This window comes from Bos indicus x Bos taurus, chromosome 3, assembly GCF_003369695.1.
Source record: "Bos indicus x Bos taurus breed Angus x Brahman F1 hybrid chromosome 3, Bos_hybrid_MaternalHap_v2.0, whole genome shotgun sequence".
NCBI lineage: Eukaryota > Metazoa > Chordata > Mammalia > Artiodactyla > Bovidae > Bos > Bos indicus x Bos taurus.
The window spans coordinates 3,498,604-3,521,933 of record NC_040078.1 but is presented as its reverse complement, the minus strand read 5'-3'; the positions used below and the strand labels follow the sequence as shown (position 1 = coordinate 3,521,933).

At 44.7% G+C, this 23,330-nt stretch overlaps 1 protein-coding gene across 2 annotated transcripts in view; it reads right to left on the bottom strand.

Annotated features, from left to right (window-relative positions):
* RXRG (retinoid X receptor gamma) overlaps positions 1-4,400 on the bottom strand; it is a 58,513-nt gene extending 54,113 nt beyond the window's left edge. Inside the window, exon 1 of one of the 2 annotated variants that reach the window (XM_027527014.1) lies at positions 3,955-4,400. In XM_027527014.1, the coding sequence (XP_027382815.1) occupies positions 3,955-4,003 (49 nt within the window). In that variant the 5' untranslated portion in view covers positions 4,004-4,400. The remainder of the gene's footprint in view (positions 1-3,954) is intronic. The other variant, XM_027527022.1, reaches the window with a different exon arrangement.
* Between the last annotated feature and the right edge of the window lie 18,930 nt (positions 4,401-23,330).

Below are 23,330 nucleotides of genomic sequence, written 5' to 3'. Positions count from 1 at the left end.
CTTACAAATCATTAGACCCCCAGGGAAAAAGTGAAAGTGTTAGTTGCTCAGTTGAGTCCAACTCTTTGCAACCCCTTGGACTGTAGCCCACCAGGCTCCTCTGTCCATGGGATTCTCCAGGCAAAAATACTGTAGTGGATAACCATGCCCTTCTCCAGGGGGTCTTCCTGACCCAGGGAAGATCTCTTGCATTTCAGCCATATTCTTTACCATCTGAGCCACCAGGGAAGACCCAGGTCCCCAGAATAAGCCAGCAACTAATTCTCCAGAGGCCACCATTGCACCTGAGTGACTGCTAAGTTACCGTGTACTCAAGGCCAGGCTCCTATGTCTACAGCTGCTAGGCAGTGGCGTGACTGGCTTGGGGTTCCTCATCCCTTCAAGGGATGTCCTGCTGCTTAGCTTCCTGTGGCAACTCTGTGGCCCACAGAAGTTGTGAGAGGCAGCTCAGCACCGCTTGGACTCAGGACCAGACTGCCTGGGTTCAAAGCCTTGGCTGTGCCATTTTCCAACTCTGGGACCTTAAAATGAGTTATTGAAGCTTACCATGCCTCAGTTTCCTCGTCTGTAAAAGGAGTGTAATAATGATGGTAATAATACCCACTCAAGGAGTTGTCATGAGGATTAAATAAGATGATAATGGTGAAGTGCTTACAATGGTAGTGGGCACTTAGTAAGTGCTACTGTGGGCTTGTTAAATGAAATGAGACAAGTCCCCTCTCCCCTGATCTCCTTTTCACCCTGAGGATTACTGCACAATTGGAAGGGGGATTACAGGATTTGTTCTGCCATCTTCTTAGAGGCTGCAACTGTCTCATCCAGGCAAACAAATCTCTTACTGGGCAGCTGGCAGAAAAAAAGAACAGAAAGGTTCTTACCTCATCACATGGGAGACGCTAGAGCTAGGCAAGTGGGCACCTTGGTGGGGCCACTGCAACCCAGCTAGTCCCCACCCTGCGGCCAGTTTGCCCAGTGTCTCGTTCACTGATGGGAGGATGGTCTGATATCTGGTAAGCACAGCCCAGACACAAATCCCAGGTGTTATTTCCCAAGGGTGACATTGCTGCCCTAGAGATTCTCAGAAATCAAGGGAGCCCTCTGCGGTTCCGCTTGCTAATACATAAGAGGGCAGAGGTTATACACTAAATAATTTAATATGTGTGGTGCAACTTGCCTCATTGAGGCAGAAGGAGTGAGAGACTGTAGGCTACATCTGCTTCAGACTTCAGGTCTCCCCAGCACCTGCAGGGATGTCCTTCTCCCTCCCACCTCCCCCCTCACCTCTGCAAGTTCTCAGGCAGACCTTCCTACAGATGGGGCCCTTACCTCTGCTCAATGTTTCTGCCTCTTAGCTGGCAAATACAAACACAATGGAAAACCTCAGTACAACTAAACCAAATAATTGTTCTCCTCCCTCAGGAATGGGGAGGAAAAGGAGCATCAGGGCAGACGTTTCAACAGCCTAATCCTTCCCCTTCCCCCAATGGTTATATCAGCCTACTCTTGCATGGCCCAGCCATTGTGTTTCCTTTTATCTGAAACCTAATTACACTAAATACCAGAGCCCCCACAATTATGAAAATTTAAACCAGCAACGTATGTGGGTCTTTACGAATTTAATTTTATTTCCCCAGATTCCTAATTCATTATTCTACAGTAATTCTTGATTTTTAAATTAATTTGCATGTTAGTACTTGGGCAGAATAGAGGGGACAAAAATATTAACTTTTATTAAACACCAAACATATAGACAACACTCTATATCTGCTTTTTCAAGCATTTGCACGTTTAATACTCACAACATGGTCTGAGATGGGATTTTAAACTACAATTTAGAGATGAGGCTCAGAGAGGTTCAATATCTTGCCTAAGGTCGCACAGCTAGTAAGTAAAAACCTGGGAACCAAACTCAGTTCTCTCTCTATATATAGATAGATAGAGAGATAGATAAAGATAGATATCTTTCATGCTCTTTCCACTGCATCAGATAGAGGGAATGCTATTAGAAGTTTGACTCAGGGGCTTTTCTAGAAGGGCTGTCCTCCTCAACCCCATATAACCTTAGCCTGCTACTGCCTTCCTTGAGGCCTCAGTTTACCCATCTATATTAGGAGAGGACTAAGGCACTCTTTGAGGCCTCAGGATATTACTATCCCAAGATTCCAGACAGCAGCTCCCAGAGAATTTTGGACTAGACCTTCTTTCCTCAGACTGTCTCTTCCTACACCTGTCCACCTTCAATCCTTTTATTCACCCCAACCATCTCAGAGGGTCTCCTTGGCAGTTAAGAAGCCATAACCTCACAGACCTCGAGGGTCCCAAGAATCTCATGGATAGGCATGTTCTTCAGACAACTGAACTCAGAAGGAAAAGGAAAAAGCGCCTCTCAGCTGAGAATGGGACCAAGATGGGAGTCAGGAAGGCTTTTCACAGCGCCCAACTGTACACTGAAGATCAGAGGTCCACTTCACAGCCTTGGCCACCACACTCGCTGGGTCACATCACAAGACTGGCCCCAGTAACTTCAACATTGTCTCCCCCAGAACGTGTGGCCAGGGTCCCTCACCCATCGGATCCAAGCAGCAACCTCCTTCTGCATGCAATGGTGCACACACCATGCCGTATTACAATGTGTCTGCGCAATGACAAGCTTGCCCAGTACAAATAGTACAGACTCTATCTCATGAACGTCTGTGTTACGAGCACCTAACTTCATGCTTGGCCCATAAAAACTGCCCAACGCATCCCGAATAAATAAGCAAACCCCCTGGCTTAATGTCTCCAGGACAGGGACCCCATCCGCTTCCAGTGTCCCACCACACTTTATGGAGGGGCATGCCCAGTGGAATAGGCAAGCTTTGCTCCCAACCCTTCAGATGAATTGCCTATCTGTCCTCACAGGAGGTGGGGAGGGCAGGGACTTTTCAGTCCTCAAGACCTAACAAGAATTTCTGCTTTGTCGTGCCTGCCAGTGTCTGCTCTCCCCTTTGGCTCCTAAGAACCCAAACCTCCTGCCACCAGCTGACAAGTCAGAGGCAGTTGGTCAGCTGTTGGGCCCATTTACCCAAAGCTGGGCTACTGTGCTGCTTCTGTCACTGAGTCAAAGGAGCCTTGGGACCAAAGTGCCTGGGTGTGAGGGCGGCTCCTGGGAAGTGCCACCTGGCTGCCCTGCCTGGCTTGGCAACCTGGAGCTCCAGCTGCCTGTTCTCTGCTATGAGAGCCCAGATCCCCCTCCCACCACGCCCAGATCTCTAGACCCTCAGAGTGGAGGTGGTGGCAGTGACCCTGGAAGTGGAATTGGGGACAGCAGCAGGGGAGGGGACAAGAGGCTATTAGCAAATCAAAAGGGGAGAAAACAGAGGAAGGAAAACACAGTAGCAAATTAAAGCACTACGTTTTCTTTTTAAAAAATGCAATTCTAGGGAAATCTGCTTTTAAATGAAACAATCAGTCTGTTGTTATGAAGTATCTCAGGTACCCTTAATATTGACAAAACCTTTTCCGTCATTTTTTTTTTTTCTCACGGCAAGCTGGGTATTAGGTTCATCCCAGTAATTTCCTCTTCCCTCTTCCATTCTTCACACCCCCACAAACCCACTGAGTTAGAACAATGCTCTCTGTCTACCTTTGTCTCAGACATACTCCCAAGCATGTTGGTTCAGGCTCTCCTTAGAATATCCCCATACCCTCCCATCTGTTCACTCATTCGAATGTGCAAACAGATTCTCACCTACGGACCGTTCTCTCCCACTCTCCCTCCCTCCCTCTCCCCATCCGTGCCCCTCACTCCTGCCCGCGCGCTCACACACACACTCACACGGAAACACACTATAGACGCCGATAAACACACATGCCCTCCTTCCCAATTCAATCCTAATCCAGTTATCCGGATCTCCCCATCTCCGCTCGATCTCTCCAGACGGTCCCGGCGTTGAAGCCGTGTGAAACACTCACCTCCAAAGCCTGTGGGAAACTTCATGAAGTGAGAATAATTTCCATACATGTTGACTCTTCAGTTCATAGTCCTCCCGGGCGCGTCTGCTCAGTGGCTCGGCCTCTCCCTGCTCCCAGGCGCAGCCGGGCTCCCTTCAACTTGGGCTAACAAGAGTGGTCATCGCTTCCTAGCAGCCCGGGCAGCTCGGGCTGGGCCAGCCCTCTGGGATTAGTCAGGAATCTGCCTCTCGATCTGAGCGTCCACATCGTGCGTCGAGCCGGCGGTGGCGGCAGCAGCTGGTGCCTGTCAGTAATCACGCATAATGCCGCCGCCGCCGCTGCCACACTGCCACCGCCGCGCTGCCGCGGGAGGCAGATCCTGTTGCTAGTTTGATTAAGTCGGGGCAGGGCTGCTGCGTGCGACTCTTACAGCTCCCGGCTGGTCCCCAGAGGTCCCCACCGGTGGCACGATCTGTTATCTAGGAAGCCAATCGATGTGTGACTGACCCAGAGTAGGTCAGGACAGAGGAGGGGGAAGTGGGGAGGGACTCTTTAGATGTCTTTTCTTTGACTTGCACCCCCCCCCCAAATCAATGGGGTTTTATTAAAATGGGTTTCTTCCCTATGGCTTCTAGCTATCCAATGCACTTGGTGTTTGACCTGGGAAAGGAGGTGGGGATGGGGCGAAGAGGGAACAGACCCCTTCATAAACCCAAGATTGGCCAAGAGTGAGAGGTCTTCCCCAACTTGGGAAAAACTAATCCAGATTGGCCCTTAGACTTGGAGTAAGCACCCCCTGCTCTGGTAGCTGGAAGCATTAGTCTGTGCTCAAATGGTCGAAGCTTGAGAAGGGCAGTTAGGAGCCAGAGCTCACTCACACAGAACACAGTACAGGTAGGGAAGACAGGCAGGTGGTGCTCTGGTATGTCACTGAAGGGAAGCATTCACCTTATATACCACTGTCATCAGGCTGCCTGTTCAAAAAGTGCCATTGAGTCCTCGCTGACACAGAGCTTCTTTGGTGGAACCGACCCACAGATCATAGAGTCTATGCATCCCTTTGATGTTTGGATCTGCTATATGGTTTTCCTGACAAGCCACTGCTCCACCTATATTTGAACACCTCCAGTAATGGGAAGCTCACTATCATTTCATTCCATTCCATTTCTGAACAGCTCACGAGAAAGTTTTCACTGAGCTAAAATCTGTCTCCTTCAGGATGGGGAACACAGGTATACCTGTGGCAGATTCATTTCGATATTTGGCAAAACTAATACAATATTGTAAAGTTTAAAAATAAAATAAAATTAAAAAAAAAAGAAAACGAAGATCATGGCATCTGGTCCCATCACTTCATGGCAAATAGATGGGGAAACAGTGGAAACAGTGGCAGACTTTATTTTTGGGGGCTCCAAAATCACTGCAGATGGTGATTGCAGCCATGAAATTAAAAGATACTTACTCCTTGGAAGGAAAGTTATGACCAACCTAGATAGCATATTCAAAAGCAGAGACATTACTTTGCCAACAAAGGTCCGTCTAGTCAAGGCTATGGTTTTTCCATTGGTCATGTATAGATGTGAGAGTTGAACTGTGAAGAAAGCTGAGGGCTGAAGAATTGATGCTTTTGAACTGTGGTGTTGGAGAAGACTCTTGAGAGTCCCTTGGACTGCAAGGAGATCCAACCAGTCCATTCTAAAGGAGATCAGCCCTAGGTATTCTTTGGAAGGAATGATGCTAAAGCTGAAACTCCAGTACTTTGGCCACCTTGTACAAAGAGTTGACTCATTGGAAAAGACTCTGATGCTGGGAGGGATTGGGGGCAGGAGGAGAAGGGGACGACAGAGGATGAGATGGCTGGATGGCATCACCGACTCGATGGACGTGAGTTTGAGTGAACTCCAGGAGATGGTGATGGACAGGGAGGCCTAGCATGCTGCGATTCATGGGGTTGCAAAGAGTCGGACATGACTGAGCGACTGAACTGAACTGAACTGAAACCATTTATAAATGTCCCCCCCACATATCCCTGAAATTTTGCATTTTTTTCAATCACTTTTTTCACTCAGATGGATAATTTTTATGGTCTATTTTCTGTAATTTTTCTTATGGTATCCAGGATGGCTGAGTCAAATAAAATCTTACTTTATCATGCAGAAGTAGAAAAAAATAAAAAATAAAAAAAAAGAATAAAATCTGTCTCCTCCCCACTGCTTCTGCCCACAGGTTCTAGGCTACTCCCTGGGGCCACACAGGAGAAGCCTGTGGGGTCTTCCACAATAGGATCATCTGCAAATTCAGAGATAAATCTCCCAAGGCCATAATCTACATTCTCTAGGCATTCTTGTCTTTTATTAATTTCACATATCACCAACTGTTCAAGTCTATTCACAATCTATCCTTCTTCTATGAATGTACTTCAATTTACATAGATACCCTTATGGTAGGGAAAGGGGTCAGCCAGACTTGGATGCAATACTCCATATATGGTCCAAATCTTCTCCTCGTGGTGCATGTATTGGGAGGGCAATGGGGGTGCTCTCAGCACACCCACCAGAGGTCAGGGTCATAATCTGAGCTCTGAGGGTTTTCTTCAGATGCAGCACTGCACATAGACAGCCACAGAGGCAGTCAAATCAGAGTCCCATGGTGGGGAAATAAAAAGCAAGGTTCACATGGTAGGAGAGCCCAGAACAAAAGCTAAGAATAAAAGGCTAGAGGCAGGAACAGAATCGTGATGGCAAGAGGGGAGGAGGCCAAGAGGGAGGGTCAGAGCAAAAGCAGGTCAGAAAGGAGGAAGAAAGATCAGGCCAGCACTGTGAAGAGTCTTGTTGCCCAGAGCTCCCCTAACAGGCCTCTGGTCTCAGAACATCAGCTGAGACCCACATGGACGTGACCAGTGAGAAACATACATGGAATATCATTTGCTAAATTGCATTAGCTCTGGGCAGCCTCACATGCTTATTCATGTAGGAATTGATAAATCCCTCCCCCCAAGTTGTATTTTATGCACATCCCCCATTCCATTCTTGGGCAATTGGTTTGAGAATCAATAAGCAGTATCTTCCTATGTTCCTCTGAAATGAAAATGTTTAAATTCGTCATCCCAGAATTTTTGAGATCCTGCTTCCTTTGTCCAGTGTATTTTTTAATCCTCTCCCCATATAATGACTTCTGAAGATCTGATGAACTGCTTTCCATATTTTATACAACTCATGGATAACAATATTGAAAAGGATATAACAAGGACATCTTACAGCCTACCACTAGAAAGTCCAATCATTAGTATCATTGACCCTTTGTTCTGTCACTTGCTAGTTTTATGGCCTGGAGAAGCCATGCCTAAAAAGAAAGTACCAATTCAGGAGCCAGTCTTGCTGGGTATAAATCCCAGGTCCATTGCTTATAACCTCAAGATATTGGCAAGTTACTAAATCTCCCTGAGCCTCCATTACCACATAGGTTTGTTGTGAGGGTTAAACCAGCCATGTATGCGTGCTCAGTCACCCAGTCATGTCTGACTCTTTGCAACCCTATGGACTGTAGCCCTCCAGGCTCCTCTGTCCATGGGATTCTCCAGTCAAGAATACTGGAGTGAGTTGCCATTTCCTCCTCCAGGGGATCTTCCAGACCCAGGAATCGAACCCATGTCTCCTGCTTTGCAGGTGGATTCTTTACCACTGAGCCATCTGTCAAGCCAATACGTATTAAACACTTAGAATATGCCAGAAACATAGTAAATGTGCAAGCTATGTGTGTAAACTATTTTGATGATGATAATGATAATGATGATTATGATGATGCTATAGCTCAAAGCAAGTCGATTAACCCCTTGTTTCCCTTTTCTCATCTGTAAAATAATGGAGCAGGGTTAGATATGTTTTAAAATTTCCTTCAACTTTAAAATTCAATACAAACTATAATATATACACACCACTATATTTAAAATAGATAACCAACAAGGATCTATCGTATAACACAGGGAACTACACTCAATACCTTTTAATAAAACATAGTAGAGAATAATCTGAAAATAATATGTGTGTGTGTGTGTGTGTGTGTGTGTGTGTATAACTGACTTACTTTATGGTACATCTGAACCTAATACAACATTGTATGGAGAAGGCAATGGCACCCCACTCCAATACTCTTGCCTGGAAAATCCCATGGATGGAGGAGCCTGTTGGGCTGCAGTCCATGGGGTTGCTGAGTCGGACACGACTGAGTGACTTCACTTTCAATTTTCACTTTTCACTTTCCTGCATTGGAGAAGGAAATGGCAACCCACTCCAGGGTTCTTGCCTGGAGAATCCCAGGGATGGGGGAGCCTGGTGGGCTGCCATCTATGGGGTACCACAAGAGTCAGACACAACTGAAGTGACTTAGCGGCAGCAGCAACAATATTGTAATTCAACTATACTTCAATAAAAAAATAATAAATCTAATAAAATTTGTAAAATAAAGTAGAAAAATCCAATGCAAATTAATTCACTACCCATCCATTATTGTCCATTTTCTCCCGAGAGGTATCTGAAGGAAGCATCTCGCTGAAGTACCAACAACATTTTCTATGGTACTCCTGTCAGAGAAGAAAATGAGTTGCTCCAACATAATCGGCTTTTTGGTGAACAGGTGCTGGCAAGGGTTCTTCCAAGTCCTATAAAGCCATCCTTTAGCAAGCTCGCTGTAGAGCCTTGTCCAAGGTCAGTGTCAAGATGATCTGTTGGCAGTTTGTGGTGGACTCCGCTTTCTTCCCCTTGTGCTAAATTAGGTGAACTGTCTATTTCCTTTCCTCCCAGAATGAAGACCAGATTCCTTAGTCTGGCATGGAAAGGCCTACCATGCCATCTCATCCTACCTTTTGAGCCTTACAGAGGGAAAGTGTGCTGGTTCAGTTATGTGAGGCCCCCACTGTCCAGCTGTGTGGTCTTCGGCAAGCTCATTTATTCTCTGGGAAAACACCCACACTGCCAACCTCACTGAGGTTTCTGGGTTTGGTTTTGTTCTATGGATCAAATGTGATGAGAGCTGTGCATGCATTTTGGTTTAGTTTGGGGTTTTGTCTGTTTGTTTTATACTAAGAAGTTCTATGCAAACAAGGGTGTCATATTTTCTTGCTTTTCTTTCTTCCCTTTCTCTGATGGTCCCTTCTGCTCTGGCTAACTTGCTTACTCACTGTGGGAGCCCAATATGCTCATTCCAACTTGTAGTTCATTGTTCATACCCAGTTACCCTCTCCCAACAAAATTTTTCCACATAAACACTAAAACACACAATAGGTGCTCAATAACTATTTTTGCATTAAAAAATGCTTGACATGATCAGATCAGATCAGATCAGTCGCTCAGTCGTGTCCAACTCTTTGCGACCCCATGAATCGCAGCACGCCAGGCCTCCCTGTCCATCACCAACTCCTGGAGTTCACTCAGACTCACGTCCATCAAGTCAGTGATGCCATCCAGCCATCTCATCCTCTGTCGTCCCCTTCTCCACCTGCCCCCAATCCCTCCCAGCATCAGAGTCTTTTCCAATGAGTCAACTCTTTGTACAAGGTGGCCAAAGTACTGGAGTTTCAGCTTTAGCATCATTCCTTCCAAAGAAATCCCAGGGCTAATCTCCTTCACAATGGACTGGTTGGATCTCCTTGCAGTCCAAGGGACTCTCAAGAGTCTTCTCCAACACCACAGTTCAAAAGCATCAATTCTTCAGCGCTCAGCCTTCTTCACAGTCCAACTCTCACATCCATACATGACCACAAGAAAAACCATAGCCTTGACTAGACGAACCTTTGTTGGCAAAGTAATGTCTCTGCTTTTGAATATGCTCTCTAGGTTGGTCATAACTTTCCTTCCAAGGAGTAAGCGTCTTTTAATTTCATGGCTGCAGTCACATGATTAGACCCCAAATATCCCAGCCTGCTGTCCTTATGGGTTACCCTCCATCTGGTTTAACATTCCATAACAAGCCATAACGTACTAAGCCTAAAGCACAAAAAATATGAATGTAGCTTTTCTTTCTAATCCACATTTTTTGCTTGGCACCACTGTGCCTTGTTTAAGATCGTTATTGATATAACAACTTTATCCTGAGCTAAGCCCTTCTCAGATAACCCTGTGTCTCACTCACTCCAGTGTCTCCAGCTGGTCCTGAATTTTCACTAGGATGTCAAACTAAAAACCAAACACTCAGTGTCCATACTGGGAATCACCAAATCCATTCATGAGAATTCTGAGCTTACTTCTTGTTAAGGCTAATAATTTTTTCTCCTTAAACAATATGTTCTGCTTTTATGAAAGCCATTTGTGCCTTTGGATAAATGAAAAGGGCATGTGTTTTCACTAGTATGTTCAACACAGACTCAATTTAACATCTTATATTCACTCTGGTAATGAAAGGATATAGATTTAACATTGGTCTTTCTTTTTTTTTTGCTTTTGAGTAAATGGTGATAGAAATAATAATTTGCAGTGAACACAAATGAAAAGCCAAAGTTACTTATTTGCCAATTGCCAGCATTAAATATAAGATTTAGACACAAATATCTCCACACTGAGGTTATGGATTAATATTTTTATATTTGTGTAGTACTTTACCTACATGACTGTATATTGTTTCAGTTATTTTCCTCAATACTGAAGATAAATAGGGCAGGTGGTATTATCCCAGTTCTATAAATGAGGAATTTGAGACTAAGGCTGTGACAGCAGAGAAGGAAAAATAGCTACTCTAACAAATTGGATTTTGGATATGGTCTCACAGTTAGGTAGTGACAGAAATGAGTGTAAATACTGGGCCCCAACTCTCACTCATAGCCAATGTATCTTGCAGCAGACCATAATCTTTCTCTTATTAATGATATGTTTCTATTTTATGTGTCTTTCTGTGTGTGTAAGGGGATTTCCATATATATTGTTTTTTTCTCTTTGCTGTCCCTCATTCATTTGCTTATCATTTAGCCAACACTTATCGAGACCTTTTTGCCTGTCACTCACTGGGGATATACTAAGGGACAAGATAGATAAAGTCCCTGACCTCATGGAGCTTATGCCAGCTGATGGGAGAGGTGGATGCCAAACAAATGGTCACAGACATAAATATATCATTATAATCTGTGATAAGTACAAGGAAGGAAAATAATTGGATGAGATGAGAGACTATAGCAGAGGAATCTAATTTCAGTTGAAAGGTCAGGGCAGACTTCTTTGAGAAAATGACAGTTATACTCAGACCTGAAGGATGAGTAGGATTCAGCCAAGGTGAAAAAAAAAAAAAACAGTGGGTGGGGAGGGTGTACCAGACAGACTCTAAGAGCCTAAGAGACTCTAAGAGCCCTGACAAGGGAGTGAGCTTGGTGCATTCGAGAAGCTAAGAAATGAGAACGTTCAGGTCTCACCTTTAGATGACCTAGCCGTCAAGATTTCCATCATCCCATTGTCCTACCACAATCCGATGTTGGACACGCCATGTCAGCTGTGTACTACTGACAGCCTCCCTTCTTTTCTCTCCTCCACATGCTGGTCAAATTCAGATGACTTGCCGTTTCCCCAAGGCACCACCCCAGTAATCCATCTTTGTTCTGCTTCTCTGCACAGAACAGCCTTCCCCTCTTTCTGTTCTCCATCCAAATACCACCCATTCCCCCAGGCCATTTTCATGGCGCCTTTTGGGTGCTCTTTGGTTGAACCTCTCTCTGTCCTAGACTCCTGTAGTCTATGGTTGGGTTGGGACCACTCTTGTGTCACCAGACATTGTTATTAACTCCTCATGTTATTTTAATCATGAATGCAGCTGAAAACCTGTCCTACTAGAAGCAAAGCTTAAATAACTGTCAACTTGGTCTGAGTCATTCTTGTAGCCCCATAAGCCTTTACAACAGAGTCTAACACATAATAGAAATCTAGTACATGTGAGACTAGTGAATAATTAAGTTCACTGATTACGCTGAGATCTCCAGGGCATTGGACAAAAGGGGGCCAGTGTTCCTACCCCAACAGTCTTTACAGCCCACATTTCATTTTCATGAGTTCCCTTTTCTGGAATCACAGGCTCTTGTGTGGACAGGCTCCATAATGGCATAGTACAGGACATGAGTCCTGATGACTGAGATTCTTTGAGGAGAGAAAGGTATCTAATTCAGAAAGAATGATGATTAGCTTTAAATTAGAACTGTATCAGTTATCATAAAAAACTGGGCCATAAGGCCTGAAATGTGTCCAATAGTACACACTCTGTTTACAAGATGTCACCCATGGCTCTGCAACCAGCCACGTTATATTGTAGCTAACTGCTCGAATCATTGATAAAACCAGCTGACTGAAGTAAATGTGCCTTAAGGGAGGTATTCCCAAACTTGTCTGTACATTGGACTCACCCAGGAAGCTTGAAAAATTCGAAAATTAGATACTTAGAGAATCTACCTCCAGAGATTATTTAGTTGGTCTGGGGTTATGGTCTGTGCTTTAGAACTATTAAAAGGATGCCAGGAGATTCTAACACGCAGACGAGCTTGGGAACTATTGACTTAAGGAAAGAGAACCGTTCCACGATGAGAGGAAGGACCCATCAGCAGAAAATGAGAAACCACTTCCCAAGATAGTTCCCAGGAACCGATAAGATCCACTTTGCCCATCTGCTAGTACATACAATTGGGGCTTATGAACCCAAGGAGCGCTTGCTTAGCAGGAGATGTGGTGGCTGAGGCCATCTGCTGTGTAGACTTGCATATACTGACTTGAGGTTTGCTGGCACTGTGTTCTCAGCATGACATGCTCACACCCCACCCTGTCTGCTGTCAAAATCTTACTTGTTAAAGGCACTATCTAAAGGCCGTTTTCTCTGTCAATCTTCCTTTGCAAATAGTACTTCCACTGCTTTCCAAAAAAACTTGCTTAAATATTTATTACAGCACTAGTTGAATTTCCTTTCATATCATAACTCGTTAAACTGGAATCTTCTTCCTGAGTGTAGGGAGAACCTCTTATTCATCTTTATATTATCAAAGAATCTAGCATTTTACTTTGTACACAGTAAGGGTTTGATAAATGCTTATTGAATGGATGCTGAGATTATAACCGTGAACATAACAGGCTCTCTCCCTGCTTGCATGGAGCTATGAGCTGAGAGTTTAAGGGTAACTTATAATGGCCCTTAACTCCAAACTAAATAACATTGTCATAAAAATTTCAAGGTAGAAGGCACATTTATGGATATGCCTCCATCTCTTGGTTCCCAGTCAAATGATGATCATAAAACCCTCCCTGTCATAAACAACTCAACCACAGCTGCAAAGCACATGGGAGCTCTCAGGATACAGAACAACTGTGATCCTGCTGAGAGAAGAATAGGGCTGAGACCAGAGGGAAACATCTGGTCCCTAGCAGAGTGAGGCCAGCCATGCAAATATGGGACACTCTAATCCAGACTGGGTCCAGATCCAAGGAGTCCCAGCCAAAGAGGTGGACGTCAGCCTCAGACCTCAGAAAGGCCTGTTTAAGTCCCTTTCAGGGAGGAAAAATACTCACCCAGAGCCCAACCCCAAAGACCAGGCCACTGTCTCTTGGATTCTATTGAACCCATGTGGTTTGAGCTGGCTACCACCTACGCTTATTCAGGTATAGAGCTGGAGGCTGCAACCCTATCACACACAAGCCAAGCAATCTATTTTCAGATCACACTTACTCTCGGGGAAGAGGCTCTAAATATACCGTCCAGTGACTGCTGGAGGCAGACGATCACTGCTAGCAGCTGAGCAGGGCGGGGCAGACAGGGACGTTAGGAAGCTCACCATTAACCTTGGCACAGCCCAAAGGCCCCACCACTTGTAGAGCTATATTTACAGAAGGGCAAGTGCCTGTTATATTTGACTGGGTTTTCATTTAGGAGTGCCTAGGCATAGATTTGGAGAAGGCAATGGCACCCCACTCCAGTACTCCTGCCTGGAAAATCCCATGAGTGGAGGAGCCTGGTAGGCTGCAGTCCATGGGGTCGCTAAGAGTCGGACATGACTGTGTGACTTCACTTTCCCTTTTCACTTTCATGCATTGGAGAAGGAAATGGCAACTCACTCCAGTATTCTTGCCTGGAGAATCCCAAGGACGGGGGAGCCTGGTGGGCTGCCATCTATGGGGTCACACAGAGTCGGACACAACTGAAGCGACTTAGCAGCAGAAGTAGGCATAGGTTTGGTATGGCAGTAAAAATCTCTATTTTGCCCTCTCCAAGATCCACTGAACAAAACGTATAAGATGCAGCAAAGGAGGGTTTAGGTGAAACTGACCCTGTTCTGTTCAGGCATTCATATCATAGGAGGGTCTTACAATTATATAGACAGTAGTAATGAAATTTCCCATGGGTATAACACCTCATACTCTATAATGTGTTTTTATAGCTTATTTAAAAACAAGCACAAAATATTATTAAAAGCAAAATCCAAGGGAACTGCAGTCAGAAAGAATGTTGGATATTAAAACATGAGAATGCATCTTGCTGTAATGATTTTCTCCAGAGTGGGGAAGGTCTTCTGAGTTAGTGGTCAGCTGAGAAGTAGTCCTCTTCCTGCCAAAAGCCAAATACACTGTAACCACCTTTATTTCCAGGCAGCTGTTCCCAAAAAGCCAGAAAGAATTTAGTTTCAGAAGGAATTGTATGAGAACTGCATTAACCCCCAGCATTCAGGTAACTCTGTTCAGTAGCAAAAATGAATAGAAACAGCTAAAGACAGAAAGATGTTTGACTGGGGTTGGGAGTAGGGAGGGTCCTGGGTTGTGGCACAAGGAAGGTCTTAAAGTCAGAGTGTTTAGCAATATCAGACGGAATTTGAGTAATTGCTGTATTTAGTGTATCATGTTAGCCTTACGGGCTTCCCTGGTGGCTCAGATGGTAAAAAATCTGCCTGCAGTGTGAAAGACCTGGGTTCGATCCCTGAGTTGGGAAGATCCCCTGGAGGACAGCATGGCAACCTACTCCAGTATTCTTGTCTGGAGAATCCCCATGAACAGAAGAGCCTGGCAAGCTACAGTTCATGGGGTCGCAAAGAGTCAGACATGACTGAGCAACTCAGTACACACACACATTAGCCTTATAAGAGACTGTTGTGCCAGTTTCGCTAGTATCAACCATGGAACTCCCAGGAGAGAAGAAGCTGTTGCAGGGTTGCTCAGAGGGTCCAGGCACATCTGCATCGGATTCATATGGGGTGGCAGGAAGGCAGTCTGTTGAATACAGAGACTTCTGAGCCCTGCTTGGGCTCTCTGAATTAGAATCTTTGGGACCTGGACATGTGTCTCTCTTTTAAAAAAAAAATACTATGTATTTTTTAATTCTCTTTTTGTATTTATTTATTTATAGGAAAAGGAGTACATCAAGTCTGTATATTGTCACCCTGCTTAATTAACTTATATGCAGAGTACATCATGAGAAACACTGGGCTGGAAGAAGCACAAGCTGGAATCAAGATTGCCAGGAGAAATATCAATAACCTCAGATATGCAGATGACACCACCCTTATGGCAGAAAGTGAAGAAGAACTAAAGAGCCTCTTGATGAAAGTGAAAGAAGAGAGTGAAAAAGTTGGCTTAAAACTCAACATTCAGAAAACTAAGATCATGGCATCTGGTCCCATCACTTCATGGGAAATAGATGGGAAAACAGTGGAAACAGTGTCAGACTTTATTTTTCTGGGCTCGAAAATCACTGCAGATGGTGATTACAGCCATGAAATTAAAAGATGCTTACTCCTTGGAAGGAAAGTTATGACCAACCTAGACAGCATATTAGAAAGCAGAGACATTACTTTGCCAACAAAGGTCCGTCTAGTCAAGGCTATGGTTTCTCCAGTGGTCATGTATGAATGTGAGAGTTGGACTATAAAGAAAGCTGAGTGCCAAAGAATTGATGCTTTGGAACTGTGGTGTTGGAGAAGACTCTTGAGAGTCCCTTGGACTGCAAGGAGATCCAACCAGTCCATCCTAAAGGAGATCAGTCCTGGGTGTTCATTGGAAGGACTGATGTTGAAGCTGAAATTCCAATACTTTAACCACCTGATGCAAAGAGCTGACTCATTTGAAAAGACCCTGATGCTGGGAAAGATTGAGGGCAGGAGGAAAAGGGGACGACAGAGGATGAGATGGCTGGATGGCATCACCAACTCAATGGACATGGGTTTGGGTGGACTCCAGGAGTTGGTGATGGACAGGGAGGCCTGGCGTGCTGCGGTTCATGGGGTCGCAAAGAGTCAGACATGACTGAGCAACTGAACTGAACTGACTTATTTATTTATCTATGTATTTATTTATTCTCTTTTTGGCCATGCAGCATGCAGGATCCTAGTTTCCTGACCAGGGATCAAACCCATGCCTCCTGCAGTGGAAGCACAGAGTCTTATCTGTTGGACTGCTAGGGAAGACCTGGACACGTGTCTCTTTAACAAGATTCACAAGTGAGTCCTATGAGCAGTGAAATTTGAGAATCACAGCCTTACAGAATGGTGTTGAAGAAGGGCGAATCTGGACTGGGTGTGTGTGCCACCTTTTAGCATTAGAGATTATTCATGCACCCCTCCTGGTTACTTCATAGGCCAGCATGATTGCCTTTTCACAACCTAACTGATTTCCTAAAGACACAGTCTTTAAATACTGGAATCAAACTCGAGAACCAATTCTTTTGATTCTAAATTCTGTGCATGTTCCCCCTATGCTTCACTTCACCTTTGGATGCAACTCTTGAACTGTCCCAACTTCTGTCCCTGGCAAGCAGGAAGTCCAGCCTCTGGTCAGAGAAAGGTTCTGAAAAATAGGTTGCGTGTGGGAGTGAGGTGGTGCTGGCCTGCAGCTACAGGTCTTAGAAAAACTTGGTTGGGAGAAATAAGCCCAAGAGACAAGAAATATTTTGAAGCATTTATTATACAGAGAGCAGTCCCCAAAGATCTCCAGTTAAAGAGACTTAGAGAACTGAAGGGTTGGCAGGGACTGGGGACAGATAGAGAAGCAGTTTGCTGATGCAATGGCATGCAAAGTGGAAGGCTATGCTGGCTGCCTATGACTTCGTCCATGAGCAGCTGTTAAGGATGCAACGCTATTTCTGAAATCACCCAAACATCAATGACTCCCAAGGTGGAATTTCAGCACCATCAGCAGCCTGGGGCACAGATATTTAGGGACTGGAGCCTTTCTGATGCCAAGTCAAGACCTATGTGTGAGCTGCTATCGTCCCTTCCCCCTTTGGCCTGGAGTGATGCACTGGGTCTATCTAGCCCTTTGCTGGCCTCTGCCAGCCAAGACTGGACGGACTGTGAAATCAGAGACAGAGAAGGCAGCTGCAGCAGAGAGGACTTCCCCTTGACATCCTGGCAGGTAAAAATAACTCCCAAGGACTTCGAGCCAGAAAAAGCAAAATCAAAAAAGGAGGAAACTCAATAAATCCAACAAGTAGTTCTTGAACATCCATTATTTCCCCAGCTGTTTGAAGGCCAGTGATATACCCTCTCAGTACTTCAGGGAGGGATCTGTCATGCCTGGCAATTAAGAAAAGCAATCATGATGAGTGCTAAAAATGAATCACCCTTTTCCCATTGGAGGGTAGGCAGAGGACTGCTTTAAAACTTCCATTTATTGATCAGTTTGCCAGGGTAGACCAGGAAGACACTGTGAGTGAGGTGGAGAGGAAGCTCCCACCCCCCCCCCCGCAACCCCCGTCCATCCATCCTGTGCTCTCCTGGCAGATTAATCATCCTAATGCACAGTGCCAAGGTGACTCCTCAGACCAAACACTCTAAACAGCTCCACGTTGCCCACAAAGGTATCTACACTGAGTCCGATCCCACCTCCCCAGCACCTCCAGCCTCCTCTTGCCTGAGCACATGCCAGACTCTGGAAATACACACAGCGAACTCTTTCCTCAAACACACCTTGCATGCTCCTTTGCCCCCAGACTTTTGCTGAGGCTGCTTCACTCTCTGGGATAACATCGTCTCTACTGCCTATCCCCTTTAGCTGAATCCTAGCTTATCCTAAATGCTGCCTCTTGCTGATCCTCCCCAGCTCGTGGTCTCTCCCCCTCTTCTCTGTGGCTCTCTGTAGCTCTTTCTCTCTCTCCCTGCCCTTGAAACGTCCACCTCCCCCCACCACCTCCCAGCCTTTTGGATTTCTCGGTTCTGATCCATAACCAGCTCAGTCATGTGACCTCTGAATCTTCTCGGTGTGAGGCATTCCTACCAACTGATATCATGGAACTTGCTGCTACTAAAAACCCATCCCTCCTGCCCTTTGCTTTCACCTTTTTAGTTCACGCTGTCTCCTGAGCCTCCACCACGGACTCAGCCTAATTTTGATGAGACCAGGATCTCACTTTTCTTTCAGGGCAGAGATGGGGCAGGGGCAAGACATAACATCCCACCTCTTTGGGTCGAATTCTTTTCCTGAGGAAGTTTCCCATGTGGCAACCCCCAGTTCTTCCACCCAGCCAAGTCAGAGCCTCATTTCTATGCTCTTATTGTGCACCCAGTCTTCCTCTCCAGCACATATCACGATTATCATTAAATAATTGCATAAATGTTTGTTTAACACCTGCTCTCTTCACAGACAGAAGCTCCAAGAAGGCAAGGCCCACATCTGTTTTTTTTAAATTTTATTTTATTTTTAAACTTTACAATATTGTATTGGTTTTGCCAAATATCAAAATGAATCGCCACAGGTATACATGTGTTCCCCATCCTGAACCCTCCTCCCTCCTCCCTCCCCTTACCATCCCTCTGGGTCATCCCAGTGCACAAGCCCCAAGCATCCAGTATCGTGCATCGAACCTGGACTGGCAACTCGTTTCATACATGATATTATACATGTTTCAATGCCATTCTCCCAAATCTTCCCACCCTCTCCCTCTCCAACAGAGTCCATAAGACTGTTTTTGTTTTCTCACCAGTGAACTCTAGGACAAAGTTGGTAGTCAAAAAATAGCTGGTGAATGGATGAATGGCATTTATTACAAGCTATGCTGGATGACAACACTTCTCATCTCCTCTTCACTGTCTAAGAATAAGGAGATGAAGGACACTGTTTGTCCTTCCCCAACACTTTCACCAGTGCCTTGTTCATAGAATGTGCCAAAAAAAGGAAGGGAAAGGGATAAAGATGGGAGGGGAAAGGAAGGAATGGAAGGGAAGGGAGAGGAGGAGAGGAAAGGAAAGGAGAGGAAGCTAAAGGGGATGTTACTGATGGTGGGTCAGTAACATCACATTTGAATCAAAAGCAAACACATTAGTCAAAAAATCAACAAATAATTGCTAAGCATCCTTTCTGCAAAAAGGCTTAGAATATTTGTCTATCTGCTGATCCCCTAGAAGAGAAGTCGTTGTAGAGACAGCAAAGAATCAGGTTTTGAGTCCTCGCTTTCCCCTGAGAGTCTGTACAAACTGCATCAGTCAGACTGCCCTGAAATGTCAGTTTCCAGTACCCTCAGCCTTCAAAAGACTTCCCAGGTGGCTCAGTGGTAAAGAATCTGCCTGCCAATGCAGGAGATGTGGGTTCAGTCCCTGGGTTGGGAAGATCCCCTGGAGAAGGAAATGGCAACCCACTCCTGTATTCTTGCCTGGGAAATCCCATGGACAGAGGAGCCTGGTAGGCTACAGTCCATCGGGTGGCAAAGAGTCAGACATGATTTAGCAACTGAGCATCCACGCACAGCCTTTAAAAATGAACACAAAATTCTTAGCTCACAGAGATATTGTGAAGATTGAAAGAAGGGATGTGTTTGAAAGCCTTTTGTAAAATGTGACATGTGATAACATGTATAATTATTATAAGTGCATGATGAAAAGGAAAAGGCAACGAAATGAGACCTGGCTGGGAGCATCTCTAGACAGCAGAGTACAAGCCAAGAGAAGGGCGTGAGGTCTGAGCTCTCTGGGCCCCTCTGTCCTGCCCCCTGACAAACCCTTAAGCCTCCTGAGACACAGGTCCATCATCTTGTCAAATGGGCTCCAAGGTGCCCGGCTTCCAGGGAGGAGCAGGCTTACTAATAAAGAGATTGTTTTAATAATGTGAGGTACTGGGTGCTATGGTAACGGGCATTACATGATCTGGAGAAGTGGAATAGCTTTTGATAAGAATAGGGAGCCTGCAGTTGCGAACCAGGGTGCGGGGGGATGCACACAGTATGGGGGTGGAGGTAAATGCAAATGTAGACAGACACAGAGTAGGCACCAAAGGGAAGGAACAAACTGTGTTGGGGTTCCTGCCTCTCAGGCAGCTTTTCCTGTCTGGGCCCTGCTAGCTGAAGAGTATCTTGAGCATCTCCAGATTTTCTGCTCATATTGCAGTTTAGGATCTCCCCATGTACTTAAGCTGGTAGCCCCAACATTTTTTAAAAAGATATAAATACATGCATAAGTGCAAATAAAATCAGACTTTTGGTGATTTTTACCAAAAAATAGAAACATGAGTTTTTTGTTTGGGGTTGTTTTTAATTCACCAACAGATGGCTTTAAGAAGTTTTCTTATAACTCTGTTTGGCATGACCTCTTGGTTGTTGATGTTCTCCATGAGTCCTAGCAACTTGGGGGGCTAGAAAGCTTGTACACTGTTAATAGGTCAATTGCAATGCTGAAGTCCAAATCATCAAACTTAATTACCCTGTCCATCAGGACTCTGCACAGCATGGAAGGCTGCCAGCGCAATGGAGAGCATATTAGATGGGCAAGGAAGGAGATTCATGCCTAATGAGTCGTCTATGCTGCAGGCACTGGACAGGATACTTTATCCGCACTAGCTTCCGCCAGGGAGTCTGATATCTCGGGTTCTGGGCCCAGCTTGGCACTAGCCAGCTGTGAGATCGTTGGGTTTTCTCAAAGAGAAGAACATCTGCTCACGGACACTTTTATGATCTCGTTATTAAATGAGCTTCCTCTTCCGGTGGTCCCTAAATGTCTGCGATTTAACCTTTGCTTTCTCCTTACCTCTTGCTAGTTCCTCACTTATAACTGAGATCCTGAGACAGTCACGATGGTGAAGAGAGCTTAGTCCCTTCTTGATTTTATCTCATCTTATGGCTGAAATATTAGCCGCCTCAATGGTAAACTGAGTGTTGCTATTTTTGTGTTTACATAGATGTTTGTATTGTTGCCAGGACTAAAGGAGATGGGTAGGAGAAAGAGGAGAGATTTAGATTGGGAACCTGAAAGAGCTCCCTGGCTACTGGGATGTAGAATGTGGGGTCCACAGGAATGGTACCAGGGCCCCAGTAGCATGGCTGGCTAAGAACATTCTTTTCTATGAATTTTTAAGAAAAACTAGGCTTCCTGTCCTGCAGTAGTATAAGATCAAATGTGCCTGCAGGAAAAAGAAGGAACTGCCTACTGGTTTCTTTAAAGATTTTATATGAATTTAAAAGAGCTTTGGATTTTTACAAAAATATTCTTTAGCCTGAAATAGAGCAGAATTTGAACAATGATTAGCTTTGGATCATGGAATTTTGAGATGACTTCTATTTTCTTCCACAAACCTATTAACCTTGCCTATTACCTATTATATCTACAATGAGAAAAATAATTAAAATATTTAACATTTTGAACAAAAATATTCTCCAGTCTTCAGAATTGCTTGCTTTTGCCATTGGTATGTAACAAATCACAGCCTCTTTCTTCCTTACATTTGATTTCATAAGGCAAATAGCTAAGAAACAACAGAACAAATAAACAAAAGGAGCCTGAAAGCCTTACCTTCCTAAAAAAGCCACAAGGTTGGAGACAAAAAGCAACATTTTATGAGCATCCCCTTGGCACAGCCTCTCAGGGTCCCCTCACCTGAATTACATTAGACTATCTCATCCCATTAATGAATCAATCTCTTCAGTTGCCCCTCCCCCTTCTCTCTTCCACTCTCCCCCCATCCATGATTATTTAATTACCATCTGTTTTTCATGTCCCTCGAAAGTCAACTAAAAGATACACCAGCAAGATTCATGGACGATTAAAACCCATCTCATTCCTTTTCTATCCTGCTGATTTTCCATATGCCTTTATAAGGTGTGTGTCTTACGAAATCAGAAGACCTAGGTTCAAATCCTAAATCTGCTGTATGATCTTACAAAATACACTTACTCTGTCTGAGTCTTCCTGTTCTTATCCATGAAAGGTAAAGGATAGTTGTGAGAATAAGAGAGTCATGAAATGATGAGAGGACTTATGAGAACACAGGGCACAGTAACCGTCATGTAGCAGGCACTCAGTACCAATGACGGGGCCCTGTTCTTATCCTGAGAGGACCATTCAACTCCAAATCCAGTGCCTGGGGTTACCCAGCAGGCCCGCCAGATTTTTTTCATCTTTTCCAAGTATTAATAGAAGCTTCAGCAGCTTAATCCCCAAGAGACCAGGCTGACAAAGACAATTTACACAAGTCATAGCTATCAACGGTCTGCTTTACGTGGACCTGGGGTCAGTCTCAGCAACAGTACTGGGGGCTAAGCACTGAGCCAGTTCTGCCTTCCATGAAACAGTAGAATGGCTCTCTTTTTTACTTTTTAAATTTTTATTCAATTTTAAAAAGTTACTTTCCATTTACAATTACTATAAAATAGTGGCTATATTCCCCGTGTTGTACAATACATCCTTAAGCTTATCTTATACCCAACTTGTGCCTCTCACTCCCCTACCCATGTATTCCTCCTCCCCTGCCCACTGGTAACCACTCATTTGTTCTCTTTATCTGTGAGTCTGCTTCTGTTATATTCACTAGTTCATTGTATTTTTTAGGTTGCCCATATAAGCAATATCATAAAGTATTTACCTTTCTCTGTCTGACATTTCATCAACATAGTGCCCTCCGAGTCCATCCGTGTTGCTGCAAATGGCAAAATGTTGTTTCTTTTTTATGGCTGAGTAGTATTCCGTTGTATGTATGTACCACATCTTCTTCATTCATCTGTTGATGGACACAGGTTGTTTCAGAGTGGTTCTTCTTATAAAGTCTTTGTATATTCTAGTAGATTTGATAGACTTGGTTTGATAACTACCATGTTCCACTATTGGGAGAGAGGAGAGAAAGAAGTATAAGAAGAAACTGCCCCTGCCCTTCTAGAGTTCACAGTCTACTGATGCGGAAACACGTATTACACTGCATCCCTTTAGCTGTTGTCCTCTCTTACCCATCACAGCCAGTCTCCTCCAAGGGGTTGTCTAAGCATCCCTCCTTCACTCCCACCCTTGTCTGTCTGCTCTCCTTCACTTGCTTCTCAATCCACATGAGTCTGGCCACCCCTCTAACAAGATCACTCTTTCTAAGGTCATCAAAAATCTCTGTTTCAAGCTTGAACTAGCATGTCTCAGCTGTTTCTTGGTGAGCACGAAAGCACTCTATGTGCGGACCTTTCTCTTCCCTTCTTGAAGCATGCTCTTTGGGCCTCCA